The 26,438-nt window shown below is 44.2% G+C and overlaps 1 protein-coding gene across 1 annotated transcript in view; it reads left to right on the top strand.

Moving 5' to 3' along the window:
- Positions 1-16,303, top strand: part of FOXO6 (forkhead box O6) — a 318,593-nt gene extending 302,290 nt beyond the window's left edge. The window contains exon 2 of the mRNA XM_069623048.1: positions 7,222-16,303. Within this exon, the coding sequence (XP_069479149.1) occupies positions 7,222-8,655 (1,434 nt within the window). The 3' untranslated portion in view covers positions 8,656-16,303. The remainder of the gene's footprint in view (positions 1-7,221) is intronic.
- The last annotated feature ends 10,135 nt before the right edge of the window (positions 16,304-26,438 follow it).

The following is a 26,438-nucleotide window of genomic DNA, read 5'->3' as shown; positions in this document are numbered from 1 at the left end:
GGTTTCATTACAAAAACATTACATCCGTTTTTTTTGCATCCAGGAAAAGCCCCCCCAATAAAATGACATTCTATATAGAAGTTAGATAATGAACATCTTAAATTAGTCGGCAAGTAATATGTCAAAAAACTAGATGTTTAGGAAGTTTTCAACACAAGCCATATTTTTCCCATGTCATATGATGGGTCATATTTGTGCACCAAGTCTATAGTATTTCCATGGATGTATTCTGTTCATGTAGCCTGTCATTGCATAGCAATGTCAGTATGCGGATATCAGTGGGGGTGGGGATAGTGCATAATATCATATGCGAGAAAGTAATGATACCGTGGCATGGCACAGTGATTGTGCAAATGTGCCAATAGGATGGAAACGCAAGTATCTCCTTTTTTATTTTAAGCATTCACGATTTGCACTCATTTAAAATTGACAATTCAGTTGACTTTGTTGCGCTTTGATATCGCAGCAGCACAATTTAGAACGTCAACATCCTTATAATGGGATCTACCTAACGTAAAAACTAGGAACTTTACTTTATAAAAAAGTCCAAAAGTCAGGTAGTTGTGAGCCAGACTCCACTCAAGATTGTAAACCCAAATGGTCGCTCTACTGCGGTAGCCCGTCACACATTACAGCCGCTACCTTCCGCCATTGATTGCGCCTTTACCCTTCCTGCCTTTTGTGAAAATCTGACTCTTGAAAATAGTTTGTGCTGCCCTCTTTTATAACATATACTAAATCTAAGCGCATACCCCATGCCAAAAGTTAAACGTGAGTATTCATATTCGAGGTGCTATTGCCCTGAGCCCGCATCAGTAGAGGTTTTTTTTTCTGAAGGAGCCTTTACTGGTTTTCTGCTTTAGCGTATGTCGAGCCTCATAAATGCATAGTGAGGCTGGAGACTTGTGTGTTTCTGGGCATCTAAGTGAAGTGACATTTACCCTTTTTCCCTTCCCCAGCCCCGAGGTGGCGCTCATGCTGGGAACTGTGATTTTCCCCTTTTTAATTGAGTGGGTGCGATTTTGATTAACCCAGCTGGAATCTACTGGTGGGAGGTATTTGAGGTGGGATGTGTCATTTACAGGCACCAATGAAGGAGCAGTCAGTGACCTTCCCCTTTTCCTGGGGCAGATGTGACAGTGGGAATGCAGAAGAATGGACATTCTCTCCAAACAACAGATACCAGCCTGGAGTCTGGGCATTTATTAATAGTTAATGCCGGCACTCCAGGAAATTTGATCATTTGCTCACGATCAAAATCTCACTGAATCGTCTAATAATATGGAAGACCTAAAATAGAAAGGCTGTCTTCTAATCAAAGGGCAACTGAGAAAAGAGGAGGAGGAAAATAAATATTGAACATTTCTCAAAAACATTGAAAAACCAGGGTCTTCTAGAGTCTGCCTGACATTTATTTAAGGTTTTGTGTTCTGCATTTTTAGCCCATATGGACAATTCCGACTGACAATGAGCACATTATGGGCCTGATTTACAAAAGCATTTTTAGATGGGAAAATCCCTTTGCAAAATGCCTTGTAAATCAGTCCCTATCTTGCAACAACCAGAAAGCTGGAAGGGAAGGAGAGCAAGTTCGGCCAGTATTCAGTGATTTGTTGAAAAAGATTGTACATGTATTAGCTTGTTTCAGAGTTCCTGCAGTCATAGGTTTGAATGCTACAGGAGCTGTATCATTGGGGTCCCATCGAGTTGGGTGACATAACGTTGATTATTCCAGCGTTGCAGCATTTAGAAGCTGAAGGAATATGGCATGACATACTTGATAATGATTGTGATATAATAATAATAATAATAATAATAATTATTATTATTATTATTATTATTATTAATTAAACTAGGGGCGATCTGCCCCCCTGGTGCTTTGGCACCCAACCACCCCGAGGGGCTCTCGGAATTGGAAAGTTGGACAGTATACCAGCAAAGTTGGAGGAATGTGGGACGGAATGATAGCAGACCCATAGCATTAGGGCATACAATGACCCCAACTCAAAGCATTACGGTACCGTCACTTATCACTTGCACAAGATCATCACACAACTTAATCAGTTCATGTCAGTTAATAAGCTATAAATGCTTTAGGAATTGTAGATTTGGACAGCATACCCTCAAAGTTGAATGCATGTGGAACGGAATGCCACCAGATTGATATGAAATGTTAAACGAAATCAGCACTTATACACACCTTCATCAGTGAGTGTACTCCAGTGAATGGATGTCAAACGCCTTAGGAATTGCAGTTTGGACAGTATACCAATTAAGTGGGTGAAATGTTGAACAGAATGGTACCAGACCCATGTCTGTAGGATATACAATGACCCCCAATTTAAAGTGTTACAAAACCCCCCAAAAAAGTTACATTAAATCATCACTCATACGCAACTGTATCAGTGAATAAACTTCAAACACCTTAGGAATTGCAGATTTGGACTGCATTCCATTAAAGTGAGCTAAATATGGAACGGAATGACACCAGAACCATATCTGTAGGATGAACAATGACCCCAATTTAAAGCATTACAAAATAACTAAAAACATTACAAAAAATTGTCACAAACACATGTTCATCAGTGAATAAACTTCAAACACCTTAGGAATAGCAGAATTGGACAGCATACCATTAAAGTGGGCTAAATGTAGAACTGAATGACACCAGAACCATGGCTGTAGGACATACGAAGACCCCAATTTCAAGCGTTACAGAAATTGTTACATAAAAACCTTTACATATTAAAGGGAGGCTTATCATTATTATTATTAAAACACTGTGCACAAGGCAGACTTTAGACCGTGACCAAAGGCTGTGAAAAAGATGGGCACAGACGTTCAAGTGCCCGATCAGGGAGTACACTCTACCAGTGGATTGCACTGAACTCTTGGCACAAAGGAAAACTGAAGGTTGATTCGGGACCCTAGTCAATGCCACAGTCTAACTATTCAGTATTTCAACACCATCTCCCTGCTGTAGACAACACCACAACCGTTTCAAAATCAGCACACAAGACGTTTCTCCTCTATCCTCGTGTGATTCCACTGTTATTTTGCGAATTAAATTTGCTCTGGACATTCTGCACCAGGAGACCTGGCCATTGGATGAAAACTTGCAGCTGCATTTCAGAGGTGTGCAGGGGTTAACTGCCCATTCTCATCTTATCCTAACAGTACTTATAAAGCGCATTGTTCGCCCGATGGCATCGTGGCGTGGCACCATTGTTCCAGAGCCCCATTTTGCTTCAGTATTGAACATGCTGCTCCTCTGAACGTTACTTGCACTGTTGTGAACTTTTTAGAACGTCATCCCCTTTTACCATAACCCAACACGAATCTGTTCACCAGTTATGCTTGAAGATATTCGTGTTTATTACCGGTGATCAGGCTCAGACAGAGGCATACAATTGACATCAACGAAAACATTGCAATTAGTGCCTTTTGTGAGAGACTGCTTGAGTAACACTCTGGGGTGTGGGGGAGCAGGGGAGGTAGTTGTGATAACATCTGTTGTAAATTGTGCACTATAAACAATATGTGCTCATTAGCACTGGTCAAAACCACTGGCTGCACAGTGAAGTAATTGATCAAACTGACCCACTTTGACTCCCTAAAAACCAGGCCCTTACAAATCTGTTGGGCTTGAACTTCGGCCTTTCCCTATTGCCCCATAGGCCAGGGCGAGCCTGCCAGTGATCTGAAGAAGTGCTATTCAGTTTACCCCATAAAACGATGGATATGCCTGGTCAGCTTTCCAAGCCACTTATTATATTAACCTTTTTAAATGTTTAAAACAAAATGAATAAGTCTATTTTTTATTTTGAAATATAATAAGAGTTTTACCTAAGAGTGCCTGGTTGGGGCCGTTCCAGGGCACTCCATGCTCTGTACATTTCAGAGACTTCTCAAAACCTGGCTCTTCAGCAAATATGACTAAGGTTACTAGGAGCTGCGTCACCTATTGACTTACCACTGCATCTCCTGTACAAGCGCTGTGATGATAACCTTGGGTTTGTGTGTTACATAAATGTTATAAATAAATAAATACACATAGAAGTAAATAAATAAATAAATAAATACATAAATGGAAGTTTCAGATTGTCGTCACAAAAGTGGCCCTGATATTTAGATTTGAACACTTGGGGAAGTCCTTGCAAATCTGTGCACATCTCCGTCTAGAACCCAAGGGCCTTGGGTTTAGAAAATGGAATTTGGAATAGGGACGCCCACAATTGACTTGGCGGCTGAAGGGTTAAACTGTAAGAATAGGCATTTTATCAATGGTAAGCATATGGGCGTTTACATTAAATGCACTTTAAATGAATGTATTTAAGCATGGCACACCTTATCCTTCAGTGCCAGTGTAGGGAGCTTTCCTCAGGTTAGTCGGTGCTATTGATGGGCTGCAAGGGATGGGCAAATTCGTTCTAACATCCAGCTTGGCTGAATGTGTGACTGAATCTGGTTCGACCTATTAGACTTTTCGGGGGAGCACTCATCTGACAGACTATAACCCATCAGTACCCACAGTTCCAAGAGACCGGCTCATTTGGTAACCGCACGGGCTCCTTGATTAGATCTTAGGAAAGAGAGGTGAGCAGCATGTAAGATTCCGATGCGAGATATGATGGGCCAGAGACAATATCTGCCCATGTGTGTTTCTGTTCCTAGATCCAGCGCATCACACTCCACACTCCCCTCCATCCACCGCCATCCCCTGAAGGCCTATCAGGATTTGATTTTAACTTGTATACACCACTGGCCCTACCAAGAAGGTCTACGAGTGTCTTACAAAGTTCAAAAGGGCGGAGGTGAAAATAGAATAGGAAGATCATGCTAGACACAGGATAGATAGCAGGTGCAGTGGTTTGGTTGGTTGGGGTGTGAGAAAATAAGTATGGGTTGAGGCTTTTCAAGGAGCTGATGCTGGAAGTTGTGGTATGGAGGCAAGGTGGGAGGGAGTTCAAGGCTCTGGGTGCCCAGTGTGTGAAGGCTTGTTTTTGTGTGCAGGTTCGCTTGTATTTTGGGACGTGTAGATGATTTTGGGGGGCTTGTCTGGCGTTTGTGTGGGTTATGGGGTTTCATTTTGTTGTGAAGGTAGGATAGCTTTATAGACGATGCAGAGTCCTCAGAAAGCAGCCCTCCGGGTATTTGAACTGGAGTAGCGTGTGAGTGTTTGGGTAAATGTAGACTGAGTCTTGGCGCTGCATTCGGTATGACTTGCAGTGGGGCGAGAGTGTTGTTGTGCAGTCCAGTGAGGACAGCGGGTCTGTAGTCCATCTTGTAAACAGAACCAGCTCTGCTGCAAACTGGTCTATTTGGAAACTGGCAAGAGTAGCGAGAGCGATTCCCAATAGGCCGGTGCTTTTGGAGGGCCAGTAGTGGAGCCACTCATCACGCTAACGTGACTCACTATTCCCCAGCCACACTAGCCTTCCAGAATCACTGGCCTGTCCACATTTCTCTAAGTTCCACTACAAGCAAATTGAAACCGCTCGCCTATCCCCAACCCAAAAAAAGGCAACAGCCAAGAGGAACCAGGAAATGGTTAAACTAGATGCCATACCTGCAGTTGCACTTTTTAAAGATGTGAGATTAGAGCACATAATTTATTCTCCCCACACACGAAGGAGCAATTAGTTCTAAACATGGCTTAATCAGTCACTGCGAGATTGATTTCTGTAGCCCTGGATTTGCTGGCTGCTGGCACCGAGCCAGGCTGGAGGCAATCTCCGAATAAATGAACTGCAGAGAAGCAAGCCATTACATAATATGATATATGAGGCCTATAACTCACGCTACTGTTCATTAGTATTCCACTGTAAGGCGTAAAGAGAGAGACAAACTTTTCCAGAGTCATCAACGCAACTTTAGACTCCTTTGGTTCATGTTGTGTTGTGTCTTTCTTAGTGCCTGGACCTCAGCCTAAAAATGGGGTGAAGTCTGTCATGTTTTATAGTCTCCACAGCCAGAGAAGTTGAACAGACACCACACCAATTTCAAGAATTTGGAGAAAATGTTAAACTGAGAAAGAGTCTGGCATGAGCATTATTGGGTGGTGGCGCATGTTGCGGCAGCTTGCCCAGCAGTATCCTTCTTTGCCAAGTTCACACTGAGAAGTGGAGGTTATCTAGACGCTTGGGAGAATTTAGGGTGTGGTTACGATACGCTTGAACATTTCTTGAAACCTGCGCTGTAATTCTATTTTTTACCTGTTATGATGTTATGAAAATGTTATAAATACAATATAAAAAAGAAAAAAAACAATTCTAGCAATGTGCCCCAGCGGAACCTCCTGTTTTGCGGGTCACTTTGCCAAACGTTCAGTGATCTGTGAATATTGGCCAGTCACTTTTAAGGGTGTGAACCCCCCACCCCAGACTCCTCAAAACACCCCTAAAGGCCCATCCATTCCCCATTGCTTCCCATTCCCTACTTCCCCCCAACACCCCAAGAATGGTTTAAACATGTGTCTAGTTCCTAAGAAAGGTGCTCGATATTGAAAAACATACTACAGGTGCCTTTCACCCCGACCAGGTTATACTGGCCTGTGGGGACTGGCAGTAGCCTGCTGACCTACTGACTCATGCGGGGGAGGGAGGTGCCACATTTTACGCGATCCGGCGATTTTAGGCGACCTGGAAGTATTCTGCGTGAATTTCTTTAACAGGTTCACATTTTGTCAGGTCGTCAAACTACCAATATTTCAGGTGTTTTGTTGAATGGCCAAACTTGTTCACCCAGCCATATCCACCAGTGCATGCTCCTCACAACGTCCAGCAGAAAGATCCTGCCTCTTTGCCATTGGAGACAGCTTCTTACATACACTGCTCACCAGTGTGAGCTGCCCACACTTCCAGGGGGGGACATTTAAGAGTCATTAAACTGACAGGAATTCCCTGGTTTCCATATGTGCCTCTACCGCAATGTTTGGTCCATCCCTTCTCTCATGATTTTGCAGACAGTTCCTCTTTTTAGAATCGATTATACTACATCTCTTTTTAAACTCTCCAATTGAACACATGAATATGTTGTTTTCTTTTAAAAAAAAAGAAAGTAGGGGGTAAAGGTTTGGTGGAGGTTGGATATTGCTGAGGTTTGAGATGTGTCCCAGGTGGAACCTATCAATATTGTTTTTTTAGCAAAATGGTAGTGGTGCAGATAACTGATGTTGATGTTGTTATTTGAAATGACATTGTTTTTTCTTTACCTTCACAGAATTCCATTCGCCACAACTTGTCCCTGCACACCAGGTTCATTCGAGTTCAGAATGAAGGCACCGGAAAGAGTTCCTGGTGGATGTTGAACCCTGAAGGAGGGAAAACCGGCAAGACTCCACGTCGACGTGCAGTGTCCATGGACAACAACAGCAAATTTCTTAGGATAAAAGGAAAGGCCAGTAAGAAGAAGCAACTGCAGGCCGCGCAGGAACGGGGGGACGATAGCCCCACGTCTCAGCAGAGCAAGTGGTCCGGGAGCCCAACATCCCATGCAAGTGAGGAGTTTGATGTGTGGGCAGACTTTAGAACAAGGGCTAACTCTTCTGCCAGCAACATGAGCAGTCGTCTCTCGCCAATTATGGCCAACAATGAAGCGGACGACCTTGACGATGATGATGGAACGCCATCCTCTCCCCTGATGTATCCTAGCCCATCCAGCACTATGTCTCCTTCTCTGAACACAAGGTGTACGGTGGAGCTACCAAGGCTCACAGATTTGACTGGCACCATTAACTTAAATGAAGGGCTGGGGGAGAGCCTCCTCGATGACCTGCAGGACAGTTATAACATGAGCCCTTCCCACCAGCACCCACCAGGTTCTTTAAGGCAGAGGAGCGCCAGTTTCAATTTCAGTTCCAAGTGCTCCTCACTGGGCACCGGCTCCAACACGTACTTGGGAACCATATACAGCCAGCCGGCAATGAACATGATGCGTCGTTTGCCCATGCAAACCATACAAGAAAACAAGCAAGCCAATTTTCCACCGGTAAATTCCTACAGGAATTCCTCGTTGCAAGATTTGCTCTCCTCCATCTCTTATGCACACAAAGAGAGTATGGCGCAAGCAGACACCTCCATGCCCCACCACAACAACGTGGCCCCCCCACGTAGTCACAGACAGAACAGTATCATGTGTGGAAATGGGGATCCTGGTGTGTCCTCCTTTCCTGCCCATTCGGCAAACTTAATGAAGAGCCACCCTTTGTATCACCTGTCTCCAGGCAACCACCACCACCATCATCACCATCACCATCCCGCTGTCAGCAACAGTGCCTTACCTAACCCGATTAGCCTTATGAGCTTGCCTAGTGACTCGTGCAGCATGGCTGCTATGCCTCACCATGGCCCCCTCCATCCGTACTTTAACAACCAGGGGGCGCACATGAGCCTACTGGAATCACTACAGGGTCCCTACCAAGGGGGTTACCACCCCCCAGTTCTCAACCAAGACAAATTCCCAGCAGATCTTGACCTGGACATGTTTAACGGCAGCTTGGAGTGTGATGTGGAGTCCATCATTCTCAATGACTTCATGGACAATGACGAGATGGATTTTAACTTTGACTCTGCACTTCCACCACAAAATGGCCTGAACATGGCTACATTGCCCAATGGCCCCCAGGCGATGAACCAGAGTTGGGTGCCAGGGTGATGGCAACTTGGGACATCTCATCCATGAGTCACAAAGGGGAGCATTTATACTTTTCTTTTCTGCCTTTATTTGTTAAGACAGGCTAGAGCCATCTGTTGAAACTTGACAACACTAAGCACACATACACACACGCACACACACATACACAAATGCTAGGAAGATATGTTTGTGTGCATAGAAAGTACTCTGTCCATTCCAGGTGTATCATATACTAGGTCAGATAAGTCGACGCTGCGTGCGACATACGCCAGGTAGCTCGAGCGTCTGCTGTACACCCCCCACTGTGACACTATTCCCACTGATGACTAACAGAACGAGTGGAAGCAGACACACTTTTCTAAAATATAAGTTGCAATCAAAGAGAATGCCAAGACAGAAAGTTCCACACTTTTGTTCCAGGTTCCACGGTACAACTGTGTAGAAGAAGCGCAATCAAGTCAGGTTGGGTAATCCTGATGCTCAAATGAAGACCTGTAAAGAGAATGGTTGGCTGAAGGTTGGCCTACAGGGAGACCACAACAGAGCCCTTATAAATTTGCAGTCCCGGTTCTGGTAAAAACAAAAGGTGACATGCTGTTAAGCTTACTACTGCCCGCTAGTTGGGATTCGCACTATGAAAGGATCTTCCAAAGTGACTTTGCATAGTACCTTGCCTACTAAAATGTAAAGGTCCCAGATTCCAATTCCCACTACCCACCCATCATGTGTGTACTTCCACTGGTGTGTTTTGGCATCACTATTGACATCTCAAGAATGTAACTGCACAGTAAACTCAATGCCTCCACCACCGATCTCCTGTACTCATGCCCATCTCTTCAGCCATTGTTAATTTGAAGGTGCCAGGCTCTAGGTAAAATCTCAAACCTCAAATTGAGTGGCTTGCTTAGCACTTACACTGCCACCCTTAATTTATTCTAATCCCTTCATTGCCCTCCCTAAAGCAATATGTGGACAGGGAGGTCCAATCACAATTATATTGATGGTCTAAGAGTATCTCTTGGACCATTGGCTCAAGATCCTATGAAATCTGGAACACTTGTGGCATTATCACCATGGGGACCCCCTGACGTCAGTGGACAGCCACTTTGTTTACAATGGGCCATCATTGCTGGTGCTCTCAAACGTTGACTAAATAGTGCCTCTACGTTTACAAAACAAGAATTATGACCAAATACAAAAAAAAGAAAATCCCCTTCTAGGTAAAACATGTGTATATTCTCTTGAACCATTAAACCCTTGGTTTGGGATTTCAGTTATCCCGACTGGCGTGATATAAGGAGCACATGGACGGGTCTGTGAGCTATTGCTGAAGCAGACAAGCCTGCTACGTTCTGATCTTAAGGAAGAAGGGGAGCCTATGAGCAGTACACAAGGTTGGAATATTTTACTTACAGATTTTCTGGATGATAGTAATCTGTAGATGCCTTAGCGTAGAGGTTCTGAAGCAGATGCTGTTGGAAAAACTGGCGATCTTACAGCAGGTCAACGCCTATGTGAGGTGGGCAGGAGAAGGGCATCGCCATCACATGTGAGGCAGAGCCTCTAGCAATGCCAGCCTCCCAGAGGGGACGGACTGTCATGAACTCTCCCAATGTCCCCTGGGCCCTCCCAGCCCCGGTGCAGGGGGTGCGCTGAGTGAGGGGAGCGGAACATCTCCAGTTTCCTTACGCAGTGTGCAGCCTTAACACCGCTCACATACGATTTCATCCTATTCCTGCTCCATCTGACAGCACGTTGACCAATGAGTAAGTGGTGTGGAGGTACACTGTACACAAAGGCATCTACACCCAACCTACGCCTCAACACATCCTAGTAGACAGCGAAGAAATAACAAATGTTTCTAATATCAATTATAAAGTGCAGTTTGCAGCAATTAATATATGTGTAGCTCTCCCCACCACTCTTTTCTTCACCTTAGTGCTTTGAGCTGGTCTGGTATGGGTTAAAGCGCTTTATAAGCAACCAAGACAACTTAAAGCATTGTGATTTAAAGCAGTCAAACAAACTGTAAAGCATCTGTTGTCTCGGTGCAAGGTAGAGTACCACAAGGGCCCGCTTCATAAAAAGAGATCTTGCTGCCCAGTAGCTTGCATCGCAAAAATTGCCCATGATTGTCAAATCAAAGCGAATCAAATGTTGCCTCGTGGTGGTGGGATTTGCACATGTGCAAAAGGCAACTGGCCACAGAATGGTGGGTGGAAGTCCAACAGTGAGGTCCTCCTATCTGCATATTCAAAATGGGGGTCGCTGAGAGATGGCAAGTGGGAAAACGCAACTAAGGAAAATGCCCAAATGTGAGCACCCGGAGACCATGAAAATGACAGCGGTGCGTGGTATAAATCACAATAACATACAAATAATCAGCCACATTTCCATTATGGTACCAAGAACACACACATGAATATTGAGAATGTTGTTTGCGAGATTGCACTGTTGCCAAAAACATGTTTTTCAACTTAAAATCTTATGAAAATATAAGCAAAGCTTAACCAACTCCAGATCTACTGTGTCATGCACTTGTGTTTGGGCGTGCGCAAGATGTCAGTTTTGCGGATTCACACACATTTTAATGCGCAGATTCAGTTTCACACATTTTGCTTATGATGTGCATGGAGATGTTGCTGAATAAGCATTATGGCGCATATTTGCGTTGCAGTGTTGGAGAAACTTTGCACTGGTTCAACTATAATTAGCATCAGTACAAATAGTGCACTACAAATCGGGCTGCATTATGAGTTTGGTGGTAATCCAGTGGTAAACCCGTGAAATGACCGCTAAACTCGTTTACCGTTACAAGCGCTCAGTCCCGTGACTTTGCCATGGGATTAAGAGTGGTCGCCCAATGGTGTTAGTCACTGTTATTGGAGGCCATAGAACTTCATGGGTAATTCTTCTGCGGTAATTCCAGCAATTTTCAGTGTACAAGGTGGGTGATTTGCCTCCAGCTTTTTCCCCGGAGGCCCATTCTCCACCTTACCGCCGAAATACGCAGCACGGGGGTGAGGTAATGCGATGGTAAAGCGGCAGTAACGGAGTTACTGACACGTTACCACCGTTTGCATTGCCCTGCTATACTCTCCATGAGGCCCTGTGCATTTTGACTTCAGGGAACCCATACCCCTAAACACTTGCCCTGGTGCAGGAATGAATTGGAAACCTGTTTTTCTGCAATGAGGCAATGTGTGCCCTCATGCTAATTGCACATGCCATGGTGCAAAGTTTCTGCAACATAGGCTTAGATGTCAGGGGCCCTGCTCTCCTGCAATGAAAGACTCATGGGCGAGTGGGCAAGTGCAGAATGGTCGGTGACAGGGCGATCCAATGAAATGAGGCTGGGGCAGTGGGGGTGAGGAGCCCAGATACTTACTGACGAAGAAGCGCCTAGCAGTAATTGGATTAGCCTGTAACACCTAGGTTTTGCTGCATTTATACTGGGAACGGTTTGACTGTGGGCGGGCAATGGTAAGCGAAAAAGCATGTGTTTGCGAAGCAAAACCGCCATTTCTCACATTTTCAGACTTTGCAATCATTTCTGTGAAATGCATTTTTTTTTAAAACAACTGTTTCAGTTTGTTTCTTCTTCTAATAATATCTTTTACCTGAATTTCTGATTTTTTTTTCATGTGTATTGGTTTTCTGCCTTTCCTTCTTTAGTCAAAGTTGCCCCCACACCTGCCGTTTAATACAGAAAAAGGTTTTGTATGTGGTAGGAACTGGAGGATTTGTTTTACCCTGAATGCCATCCCAAAAAAAGTTTAAAATATACGTTTTTGGGAGATGATGCAACCGCTTTGCCCGTCCCTAGTTCAAATCTGCAGTGTTCTGCTCAGTGAGAAAGCCTAGTGAATAACAAACTGCACTTCAATCATATCAATTTGAACCTATTTCTAAGACTAACCTTTTGTTCTTTAAAAAAAAAAAAAACTAGGAACGCAAAGCCCCATTGAAAGAAATACACTGAGCTGACTGCTTAATAACAGTGATCTGCAACTTGCGGCTCTCTAGATGTTGTGGACTAAAACACCCATGGCTCCTCATCATTGACTTTGCTGGCTAGGACTCATGGGAGTTGTAGTTCATCAGAATTCCCTCACGGTCTCTCCACATATTTCACATGGTGGTTGGATAATTGCATATTCTCAGAGTCAATTTCTAAGTCAGCTTCTCAGAATGTTTGTTTCTAGGTCCGGTCATTGGGCGTCAATGAGTTCTCTGGCCTGATCATAATAAGCTAAAAGTGCCCTTAGCCGGTGGACGGCAAAGAAACTGTCTTCTTGCTTGAGGTGCACCTCTTCTTTGCACCCCTTTCTCATTATTAATGCATATGGCGCTGTTAAAACCACTTGATACAGGTACACGTAAGGATTGACTTTCATATTAAGACATTGATACAGGATTGGTAATTATTGTTTACATTGTTTTATTCATGTACAGATTTTAATATATATTATATATACACAATGTTTCTTGGATGCTTTTTTATTTAAATAGTTTAAATTAATTTTATACATTCAAATTATTTGCTTTTCAACATACGTAACGAGAAAAAAAAGAGTACAAAAAAAGCAAGAGAGAGTTGTGCCTGGCACAGGGAACACTTAGGACTGTTACTCACAAGTCAATAGAGCGCTTGACTTTTAAGCTTAATGGACACAATGAACTGTGAAGCAACAGGAATCAAAGTTTTTGTTTGTAAAAGGTTTAAGTCTTTGTTTTTGGGGGCAGAGTCGCATCCACAACGACGCCACACCTGTGAAGAGGTTCCCTTCTTACGACAGATATTATGGCATACATGCCAACATTATCCATTCCAATTCGGGAGCTGCTAGTCCGGTCCTGTTTAGAACTTTGCATCCTGGGACTTGTACTCCTGAATTTATAATGGCGAAATCCAGGACAGAGTGCAAAGTTCAAACCAGGACTGGACTGTCATCTCCAGAATGGGGAAGATAATGTTGGCATGAATGTTATTGGTCAACACTTCATTCTCCCCCCCCAACACTGTATTTAGTTTGCCCCACTGGCAGGTGAAGAGATTTCCCTGTCTTCCTCTACTCCCCAGCATCCCACCCCTTGCAGCCTAAATATCCCTCTGTGCTTTGCATACAATAAACGACACCTACGAAATTCCTACAGGATGAGCCCCTCGCACCCATGATCCCACCCTCCCTACCTCAAAACCTCAGTCCATTGAAAGCCCCCTCTGTCGAGTCCGTGGGAAGAGATCGATTTTAATAACGTTTTCTGAATTTGGTTGCTTTTGAAAGATCTGTTCTTCTCATTGTCTTTTCCCCATGATCCTCTTTGAACACCAATCGCAAAGTGTACAGGTTTTTTCAATATATTTTTCATGCACACAAAAGTCACATTTCCAGCCCATCTGCTGCCCACGGCGATGACACAGCCATTCAGCGGAGGCACCATTGAACTGCTTTCAGCACACTGCAATCACAATCTTTCTCATAAATATCCCTAGTACACATGTTGTAAGAACACCGGTCTATCAACAAGGGAAAGGCCTGACAGCATTGAGGTTTGAGGTGCTTCCTCCCAAATAAGCTCTTCTGATCGTAATACAAGACAATCCTACAGAAAGATTGGTTGAAGTGGGTGTTTGCCGCAGACATTAGAAGAAATGTGGTGGAGGTCACCAGCGATACGTGACTCACGCAGGCCTAACCCTGTAGCTTGTGCTAACCCCATAGACCCATGGTATTGAAGCTTTTTTATACTGTGCCCCCATTGAGTACAAATATTCTTGTGCCCCCCCTCCGCCATATGCCATACATTCTCTTATTTTCTATTTAAAGCAGTCACCGTACTCGCTTTTCAATGAGCTCTCGCCCGACATCCCTTGGGCCCAAGTTAGGGGGATCCTGCCCCACAGTTTGAAGATCACAGCAGTAGACCTTCCAGTGTTCCCGCAAGGCCAGTTGAGCTCTGTCCCAATTTCTCAAAAGCCCGGCCTAGAGTGACAAAAGATGCACAACATGTCTCCCATTCAAACCATGAAACGGCAGAGCCTGCATTTTGGCGGAGGCTGGAGAACGGCTTTGTGTTTGAAAAGATATTTTGAGAAACCTAAATTCTTGCTGCAAAATCTTCCAAAACAGTCTGTTTATAAAAAGTTGACACTAAAACACCAGAGTTCACATAGGATCAGTGAATGTTTCTGTCACAACACCACTATTTTTCGAATGTGCCTCACCTACCAACAGTTTGCCAAAACCTGTTTCAGAAAACCATGACTTTGGCCTCCTGAGTATCCTTGAAACTGAGCGGGAGGTTCAGGATGTCTGGCATTAACTGTTTTAAGGAAAGGCAGCGAAAGAGTCTTAGCCAACCAAAAAGTGCAGAATTTCTTTTAAAGCCAAAACCAACTGAGGATTTTGCAGCAGTGAAAAATGTATTAGGCCAACTCCATACTTGCGTCTGCTGGCTTGGAAGACACCAAAGGTCTATACCACCCGAGGTAGAGACTCATAGGTTCTTGAAAGCTAGCAGACACAAATATGCAGTAGGTCTAATAAAATTACCACTGCTGCAAAATCCTCACTTGTTTTCTGCATTATGCCCCATAGAATGACTCTGGCATGACACCGTAATTTCCCCACGTCGATCTCCAACCAACACTTCCACCACCCTTGTTTGTGAAAACCACGTCATTGACTCTGCTGTTACTCTCCATATATTGATTCAGGCACACAATAGTATCGTTTGTGCCATGTGGTTCCGCAAACTACACTTTATTCATCCATGTTTCTGGCCTTCTGGATGTGCTTCAGTGTCAGTCCTGGTTAAAGTCTGTACTCTTATCGTCCCTGCTGCTTTCATCGCTGATCAGCAGAAGGAACCATCGCTTTGAGGCACCCAACTCGTAGTGTGAAAAATGATCGCTGCAGCAGATGTGAGGCGGACTTTCACTAAGCCGCACATACGCAACCCATCATATGCATCACATGGGATCAAAACATGCATTGCACTACTTTCCTGAGAAGCAGTAATGAGGCTTGGAATAAAAGCTTTCTTGATAGCTAATGTTCTGCTAGAAGAGTTGCCTTAAACCCCCAGGGTATTAATTACCAGGAAATGCCTAAAGTTTAGGCCATTACTGCTTTTAGAATCTCTAAATATCGAGCTCTTCTTTTTTTGTATAGCATATTTGTCTCCTTTTCCTTAATACCCTTGGCGTGCCAGTGCCTCCGGCCAATCAGGGTGCAAGTCTCTTATGCCATTGCCAAGGCCGCTCCTCATAGGTTTATAATACTCTCCAGAACACACCGGAAGTACGCAAGGAAGAAAACCGCCCTCCCTTGCAGCCCCCTCCTGCCCCAGCAACACATGGTGTGCGACAGAGGTTACACAGCAAAGACAAGAACACAGTTAATGGTGCAGAATGCCCGGTTCAATCGTTTTTGTCCTAATGCCTTTTTTTTGTATCCCCTCCTCCTCTTAATTTATAAATGTACAGATCGGGTCTTTTCAGTGAACAAGAACTGCGACAGGCTGTTCCTCTCACCGTGCATCTGTCATGTGCGATGTTATCTACTTGATTGTGCTGTTATAGTTTGTGTATGTGACGACGTAAGGAACTGTGTATAGTGCATTGTACAGCATATTTTCATGAATAAATTTGTTTTAAATATGACTTGTGTCGGCTGAACTTTTTGTGAAGGTTATAGAGTGGGGCTGATCTCACTATGGATGGCGAGACATCTTATGTCCCTAATGATGGGCAGTCTCATTGTCTAGGTCTACACGTTGTTAAACAATGCACTTATTGAAAATGCTGCAAAATATAGCTTTTAAAGAATGTTTTTTACAGAAGTAAAAAAAAAATGTCTTTGAAGGAAGTGCCAAACTTGATTATGGAACATTTGGAAACAATTGAAACTTGTGTTACAATCTGTTGCAATTGTGATATCACATACCGAACCCACAAATAGACTCAATGACACGTCCAGCATACGGAAAGGAACCCCATGCCAAAGTGTCCAGAAAATGCAGGAAAGGTAGGTAGATAGGCAGAGTACTTGTAAAGCGCAGGACACCACCAAAGGTATCTAGGCGCTAAAGAGGCAAGCGGCTAATCCAATCTCACGTGAGATGGATCAGGGAAAGCAGAACAAGAAATGCAGAAAAATCAATCAACACATTAATAATACATTTTCCTTTCCCACTCTAACCTTCTACAAAGAACCGATCACATTTCTGAACGTTGGGTTTCACCCAGAACACATTGCCTTCGAATCATGTCCTCTAGTTATTTGAGGGTTTGTGGGGATTTCCAAAGTCACTAAACTTCTCTTCATGCACACATTATTACCCTATGGATCCTGAGTCCCTGCGGATGTCTGAGCTCTTCATCTGTTGTGTTCATTCCCATACATTGAGTTCTTAATTCCAGCCGTGACCTCTTATTCCAAAACAGAATCCCCCTCTCCTCCTCTACTGCATTTCTCACAATCCCTTGATGTTAAAGCAATGGCAGAACACGAGACTTAAGGTGCCCGTCTGCCTCTTACAGTTTCAACAAGTGCATGTGTAGCTTATCCCTTGATTGACCATCCTCTGAGGCGGCCTTCGGATACTCAGCGTATGTCGTACATGAGGCGAACAGGAACTAGGAGAATGCAATTTTTAGCACTTGATCACAAAGGGGACTCGACTTCTACAATTAAATACAAACCTCTGGTCTTACTGACATCTACTGGTGTAGGTATTTGCTGTCTAGTCTCCAGGACTCAACCCCTCACTTCTACAGTTCAGGAACAAGCTCAAGACCCTCCTATTGAAGGAATGGCTCCTCCCCAACAGCAACGGCCATACACAATCCACTCCACACCATACTGAGACTGGGTGATCTGATGCTTACTGCTACTTCCATACATGATCCACTCCACACCATACTGAGACTGGGTGGTCTGATGCTTACTGCTACGTCCATACACGATCCACTCCACACCATACTGAGACTGGGTGATCTGATGCTTACTGCTACGTCCATACATAATCCACTCCACACCATACTGAGACTGCTACATCCATACACGATCCACTCCACACCATACTGAGACTGGGTGATCTGATGCTTACTGCTACCTCCATACATGATCCACTCCACACCATACTGAGACTGCTACGTCCATACACGATCCACTCCACACCATACTGAGACTGGGTGATCTGATGCTTACTGCTACGTCCATACACGATCCACTCCACAACATACTGAGACTGGGTGATCTGATGCTTACTGCTACGTCCATACACGATCCACTCACACCATACTGAGACTGGGTGATCTGATGCTTACTGTTACGTCCATACACGATCCACTCCACACCATACTGAGACTGGGTGATCTGATGCTTACTGCTACGTCCATACACGATCCACTCCATACCATGCCTGAGACTGGGTGACTGATGCTTACTGCTACGTCCATAGGTGATCCACTCCACACCATACCTTAGACTGGGTGATCTGATGCTTACTGCTACGTCCATACGTGATCCACTCCACACCATACTGTGACTGGGTGATCTGATGCTTACTGCTACGTCCATACGTGATCCACTCCACACCATACTGAGACTGGGTGATCTGATGCTTACTGCTACGTCCATACACGATCCACTCCACACCATACTGAGACTGGGTGATCTGATGCTTACTGCTACGTCCATAGGTGATCCACTCCACACCATACTGAGACTGGGTGATCTGATGCTTACTGCTACATCCATAGGTGATCCACTCCACACCATACCTGAGACTGGGTGATCTGATGCTTACTGCTACGTCCATAGGTGATCCACTCCACACCATACCTGAGACTGGGTGATCTGATGCTTACTGCTACATCCATACATGATCCACTCCACACCATATCTGAGACTGGGTGATCTGAGCCCCATTGTATCCTCCCCTGGTTATGTGTAGATCAACTGCTGACAAAGTCCCTCCCTTCCCTGTGGTTAGATCCTCACACTCTTGTTTTGCTGCTCCCTAACCTTGTTTTTCCCCCTATGATTGTAAAGCGATCCGTGGCTTCCCGAAGCTAGGTCCACGCTCAATAAATTCCCCAACAATCATAATTTTGCATGCAGGTGCTAAGTGACCCTCACGTATGTCTTAATGGTAGATTTCAGGAAGATTTCAGCTCCTCGAGACTGATGTCTGGCCAGTGCCATGGTTAAACACATGTCAAAGCTGCTGATATTTGGTTTTGGCAGCAGTCAGCATGATTAGTAGATGGAAATGTATGGTCCACTTCCAAAGCCATTGTACATGAGCGGTACCAGACTGACTTGGCCTTCTGCTGAGGCTGTGAATACTGATAAAGTAATGGCTCTGGGATCTGGTAAGTGCTGATTTTCAGAAGGTACACAACTGGCACTAATCACTGATTACGGCTATAATGGTTTGATTATTACAGCATTCATTGCTTAGAAAAAAAAGGTGACCGGTTTAAAAGTCAACATTAAAAAGTGGGATGAGCCAAAATGAAACTACTAAAGATTGCCAAGGCCAAAGTTAAACATGTCAAAACCTTATGAGTTTCAAAATTTGGCACAACATGGAAAAGGTTTGGTAGAATGAAAAGGTAAGGGGGACAATCTGGAAAAGTAAACACATTAAACAGAAAAAACCCAAGTTATGATATCTCTTATTGGATTAACTCAAAATAATACGCTGAGATGATTCCAGTAGACTTCTTCTTCAGACGGAGTTCACAGAATAAAACGAACAGGAAGAGAACACCGTGCTGAGCCTTCCTTTCACACAGGGGAACATCTTCCCTTTAAACTCGACTGGCTGCGGGAAGAGTATATTTGGAGTGCTGTTCATGGGCACCCACCTTATCTAGAGAGCCATCAATTAAGGATCAGGACAGACATCTAGCAGTGCACACTGAAAAACAATTCCCAATGCGAGCAGTTAGGAAATTACATTTTAAGCAGGCACCGGTTTTACACATAACGCAGTTGCATGCAATGTCTTTGCAAAACAAAGTGAAGATTGTCCAAATGTGAACCAAGCAAGTTTGAAAATAACTTGAATGGCACGGCAGGCCACTCTGGACATGCCAGGCCCAAGACCCAGAACCTGACGGGAGGATGCATTGCGTGCCTTTGCCACTCAGAGAGGCTTGGACTTTTCAGAGGGTTGGCAGATTAGGGTTGGAAAACTATGCACGGATGTTACACAGTCCAAAGTATGAAAAGAAGAGGTTATTGATGGTGGACTGCTAAGAATGCCCGCTCACTATGAGAGAGGCCGCATCCTAACATTAGGGCTAGGACATGGCCCCAGTCAGTAAGTCAAGTAGCTCGGGCTATAATCCCTAGACAAGAAGGGATACACCAACTTTTGATAGTATATTACGTATGCCTAATACTTATCTATTAGGACCAAATCGCAGGCTCCAAAATATGAACTGTGTACTGCATCCATTTGGGATCCACTTAATGCAAGTGCCTAAAGACCCCTTAATAGGAAACTGACCATATTGGCTGCTGTATAGGATCTGTACACTGATGTGAGTGACACATGCAGGGTATGAAAGTGCAGGACAGCTTTGAGAGGCGTCCAACTGGACTGAGGGTCAGTGTTATCACATAAAGTCAAGAGGGGAGTTGACGGACAGAACTATTGCACCAAAGTTCACTGAACTAAGCACAGCCTGTCTTGGATCTGCAGGTAACAGTTTGAGGAGAGGGATTGGTGGGGTGGGGGGGTCAGCATCTCATACAGAGGCAGGGGAACCTCTGCATTGCACCCTTCCAAGGTTCTAAACTCTGAGTTTCATGATTAGGAACAAGTAATATGGTCAAGAACTACAGTTGTAAGTGGTATTTCAAGAGGTGCAAGGAACGTTTGCCTTTTTGTACTGTGCTATGGTATACTGGTTGCATCAGGGTAAGCATGGGCTGATCCGCTGTGCACGTGTGCAACCCACACCATTCTGCACGTTACTCTCAGTGTCTACCATTTAGGGAACACGCATGTCCATCTAGAGAAAGTGTATGATCATGATTTATTCCTAAATGTAGAACAATGTGTACAACGTTACCCTGAAGGGAGCTGACAGCTGTTTCCTGACCTGAATTATTTTCATCAATGCTTTGTGTTACATTTGTAAGATACACACATAACACAAAACACGGAGAGGAACACGTTAAACAAATAAGCACACATGGCAGTGTTTACATCCCTACCCAGTGATGAGTGTATAACAAATACTCAAAGGAGCTAAAATTGCTTCCCCTTGTGATAAGAAATATCCACACAGATGAATATCTCTGAACACATGAACCATACAGACTAAGGACCTCGAATTCAAATACAAAAAAGATGCAAGAACAAAGTCCAGCTTTTCGGAACCAGAAATGAAATATCCATAGGTACCTTACCGGTGAATAAAATGGCATGGCTACTTCCCGTGACTCCAGGAGTTCAATGCACTATGGAGCACACATGCAAAATAAAGCAGTCCAAGTTAATAGAAATGGAAAAGATACTAGAGAGTGTCACAGTGCAAATGAGCTCAGTGGCACATAAACAAATGGAATATCCGAAACACAAGAAGATACAAATAATAGAAAGCCACTCATATTTTGCACATACACATACATTAGTCTGTTGCTGTTTAACAATAATAACACGGTTTTTAAACACAACTTGTTTAGACAACGAACAAGTATTTTTGAATTTTTGGATTTGTGAGTTTATTTATGTTCTCTTCTTTTCATGCACTTAACGATACACTTCACAAACACATTTACAGGATTGATTTAAAAATCACTGATTTACACATTTTATTTAACTTAATTGTATCCCTTTCATAGACCTTTGGTTATTCAAATCTGGCCCATTTTTAGGCAATTTGACCTTGAGTTGTCCCATGGAAATCAGGACAAAAACTGTAAAAGCTGCACAGATTGAAACCCCTATTTTTCTCTCTGTAATATATTTTTCTTGTCTGCAGATTGTTTACTTTGCTGGAATCCAACCTCAGATTTATTTTAGAATGCGACAGAACTTGTCTTACTTTGCTTACATGTTAAAACATGAACTGTTTTCCAAGCAAGGCAGAATAATATCTATTAGGGATTTACAATTTCCCATGACCATGACCATGGCTAATGTTCCATTCCAGCGGAGACATTTCCTTTTTGGGAAATATATCTTCCAGGACACTGTTGCCCATCATGACCAGATGGGCAATGTTGCGACTCCCTTGGGCTGATTGGTCGTTAAGGCCCTGACCACAAATTTCTGGGCCCCCGCTCACGGGACTTCAAACACCTAGATATATCTTGACAGGATCCGGAAGTTAAACAATGTCCTTAGCAAGGGCTTTGCAATTGCTTTGTTAACTTTATCAGCAGCCCCTTTTCCTAGGTGTGAATGAACTATGGGATATCTACAAAGCATAGCCCACACAAACCCCCAGTTACCTGAATTCTGCGCCTTCTTCCAAGACATTTAAAGTGAGGCATGTGAATTGAGTAACAACACAAATGCCTTTATACATCTTATTGGTTTACCATACAGTCTACGAGTTTGACCCACAACAAGGGTTTGCTTTTAGAGGGATCTTACCGACCTCACCAACATCTAGGTGTACAATAACCCTGCCAAAGAATCGATAAGCTCAGGGAGAAGAGACTTTCCTTAAAGAATGAGGCCAATGGGTACTGCCAAGAACCTGCAACAGTAATCATGAGAGACATTTCACCTGGAATTCTTTGTTTTGCTTAAAGCAACTTACACAAACCCCACATCTCTTTTGTTGTGTTAAGTTGCCAGGAGGTAACATAAGCCGGGCTTAATGAGCAGAGAGAGAGAGGTTTGGATCACTTTGAACCTTCATGAGAGACCGTGACCTCTGAGTTAATCCTTGGACTTCAACACATCCTGGTGAATGACTGTCCTGACGACAATTTACTTATGTGTCTCCTCATCCCTGAATTGATTTGGTTTGCTCTTGTAAAAACCTCAACAGGGAGCTATGGAGAAACACATTTTCCAAGTTTGTGATCTTATTGGGCCTTGTGAAAGCATGCTTCTGCTTAAGCAAGATGCTGACACCGCTGAAGGCTGAAATATTATTCCCACTGTTAGAGATATCTACTCTGGATCCAAACATCTTAACCAATTATAAGCGGGTTTGCTGGCTTCCTGCTACTTGCAAGGGGCGTGGCCGGGTGGGATGTAGTTTGTTGTCACCTTATGGCTTAGCGAATTCTAGGAATCTTCCTTACATCTTTGCAAGCCTCGGGCATAGGCAGGATCTTAGCACTGATGCTTGTATAGCTTCCGGCTACTTTTGATGCTGTTGACCCTAACATTCTTATGTTCTTGATAGCGAATATAGGCATCAGGGCCTTGGACTGTTTTTGCTCCTTTCTGGTTGACCAAACCCATTTAGCTTCCTTTTCCCCATTTGCATCTCCCCCTGCAGCCAGGACTGTAGGGTAGCATAGGGCCTTGCACTGTCACCCCTCCTTTGTAACATTTGTCTTCAGCCTTTGGTGCAACACACCCACAGTCATGGTTTGTCCTCATATGCGGATGACACCCAGATCTAGTGTCTTGGAGTCGAGGCCTGGATGAGGAACATCCCAGCTTCTCTGATAGTCGGATGGGTAGCCACTGCCCGACCCTTGACACAAGGCAGGTCTCACGGTGGTAGGGCTAGCATTGGTTTTAGGGGTCCTCACTATTGGTCTACTCTGATGAATCTGGCACTAGATTAGATAGGTTTCAATCAGGGGTTTTTTTGGCAATGAAAACTTAACTGGACGTTCTCTCCTTTCTCCCCTTCAGTTACTGCTCTTGGAGGCCTCTGCTTTGCTTTCATCTCGATTGGGTCACAGCAATTCATTTGATCTGGGTTTGCCTGACTACTTGATACATTGACTAGACCCTTCAATATTTAGTATTTAGTGACCCACCTGGCTCTATGTGTGTCTTGGGCAATCTACAGGGAATAGGTTGTTGCTCTATTGGGTGCAGACCCATTCCTTATATCCCTGCGTGCACCCTCCAGCGAGTCAATGAACCTGCATTGACTGTGCTTTGCTTCCCTCATTATAGCACAGATAGTCAGTATTGGCGCCCGCATTGTGGGACAGTGTTCCTGTCTCCATTTACCATTCTGCAACGCTCTTATCTTTACGTCTGTTCCTAAAATATATCTTCTCCCATGTGGATACTTCTGTATCCTCGGTCTTCCTCATTCCTTTCCTGCTCTTTTTCTCTGATCTCCTCCATGCTTCCTCAGCCAGTGCCATGATGCCTTCTGGTGAAAGTGTGATTTACACATTCTTACCCATCCTCATGTCCTTAAAATGTGCGGTTGCACCAAAATCCAAAATAGGTAAGAGAAATGCTTGCCACGTTGCATTGTAAGTTATTTGATACCCAACCTGGTAGCTGATTTCCATCACTTCATTTGTGGTCTGCTGAACAGTTACATTCTAATTCGGTGATGAGGAAGCCAGCTTCAGGATCACCATACATCATTGAGTCTCCAACCGCAACCATGGCTGCACCACAAGCTTGTTGTGCTGCTCCAGGGGGGCTGGGACGACCCTGTCTACTGCCTGAACATCTTGCTCTGCTGCCACTGTGTCTTCTGCTGCTTCTAAACTACAGGTACAGGCCTCCATCTATTCCAGCTCTGCTTATTGCCCCCGCCCCTCCCCCACCATTTGGATTGCACCTTCTCTACCCATCATCATGCCCAATAATGTGCCTGTGAGAGGAGAGTCTCCACTGCAATCCGTTTTTACCTTTATGATAATCCTCTGGAGCCTGGCCTCCTCCTTGCAGTCTTCCATGCCTCATCCCACTCATTACTTTCAAGCAGACACCAGGGCCTGCCTTGGGGGTAGATCGGAGGTGTGGGCACTCTACCGGCTTTGCTCTCTGCTCCTTCAGTTGCTGGATGTCACCAACATAATTAAAGGAAAGGACCTAACCTTCCCAAGCTAGCCGTGCACTTCTGGGAACCCTGGGAAGTGTGGTCCCCAGGACTTTATACATCAAAGATGAAGGTTTTCATTATTAAGATACTGCTATTGGAACACTAGCATGATGATTCTTTACTGCCTAACGAGTAAAGCACCATAAAATTAACTTTTTCCATTATTAAGTCACAGCTATTAAGTCACAGCTATTGGGACAGTACAAGGATTGTCAACCACCCTTCCAGGAAAGCAGCAAACATTATTGCCACTCTTCTGGTCAAATACATACTTCAGGCATGCTGGCCTCACATCACCCCTCCAACATTGACATTTTTATTAAATGCTTTCATAGAAACAGTGCCATCTCCAGACAGTACATTTCTCCTCCCAGCCAACTCATTTGAGTTGGCAATGCAACAACCTGACGACATCTTCCCAAATTCCTTTCTGGGCCCGAATATCTCTCCATGTATGGAAACAATTGAAGGAGGGATTTAACTCCTACTTGGAAGCAATTTGTGGCACAAGATTTATGATTTCCAGGAAAAAAGCTGTCTTCATGCACTGTTTGGGTTCCGAGAGACAACAAGTATACAAATATATCTGACGAGCTTGTTTTTAGAATCAACAAAAGACCAAGTCCACTGTCATTATGGAACAACACTAGTTTTATTCAAGAAAGCAACTCCTAGGTGAATTAATCGATGCATTCATAATAGCTTTAAGGATTCTAGCAGCATCCTGCAAGTCTGGCCAGTTCCAGGAAGAAGTTACTAGAGAACAGTTTGTTGTCCACACTAACAATCCCCATATCAGAGAGCATCTCTGAGAGGAGTCTAACGAAACCCTCATTTGATCACGAAATTCTGCTCACCAAGACCCTTGAACACTCAAAGTGATTTAGTTGCTCTATCGAGGCTGAAGAAAAAAGGGCAATCCTCAGAAGGCCAGAGGAAGCAGGACTTTTGGAGCGACCAGAACCCAAGAAAAGCATAACACATCTTAAAAACGAGTCTTCAGTGATTCCGCTGCAGAGACAGAAATCACTTAGACTCCTATAAGCACTGTCCAGCCGACGGTAAACTCCACAAAGAATGCAGGTGTTCCGGGCACTTCACAAATATTTGCAAATACTTCCAGAGGTTCAAACCTCACAGAGCTAAGCCCCAATCCAAATAGGGCATAGTGAGGGTTTTGGAGGGAGAGGGTGAATATGCAAGTGCTGTGGAGGACATGTGACCCTCCCTCGTAAGTTGGATGAAGCATGGAAGAATGATTTGAGAACCTCCAGAGGCCCACCATTTTAACCAGGATTTGGGGTGTCACCATTGACCTAATATCAGACTATGGTTCACTGCGCACAAATATTCTCTGTCAACTATACAAAGGCAATCTGGAATCTGTCATTGCCAAGCAACAGGGTTCTGATTTTACACTGGGAGCATTCTCGGGCCAAGTTTAAGATCATGGGCAACTTGAGAGCTCACATGACATACAAAGACTGTGCCGTTAAAGGTTTGCTGAAAGTGGCAAAGAAGGGCCGTCCCTTCATTAGTGCGAGGTACCAAGTAGCTCGCAGCAGCTCTGGAACAGGTCCTCCTTCTGGACATGCCAGAGCAGGTTTCAGAGATCACTACATGTTCTCAATGTACTCAAACACGAGATCCGCCACCTGCAAGGCTTCAAACGGGAGATAAAACTCAAGGCTGGCGTCATCCCTCTCAAATCTTCCGTGGGGAAGGGTCCCATCAGACTTTCAGACATGTGCAACAACTAGGTAGTAGAAGAAACGGAATTCTC

This window comes from Ambystoma mexicanum, chromosome 11 (assembly GCF_040938575.1).
Source record: "Ambystoma mexicanum isolate Mex_15411 chromosome 11, UKY_AmexF1_1, whole genome shotgun sequence".
Taxonomy (NCBI): Eukaryota; Metazoa; Chordata; class Amphibia; order Caudata; family Ambystomatidae; genus Ambystoma; species Ambystoma mexicanum.
The sequence above is the reverse complement of the archived record's forward strand: the minus strand, read 5'-3'. Positions and strand labels throughout refer to the sequence as shown.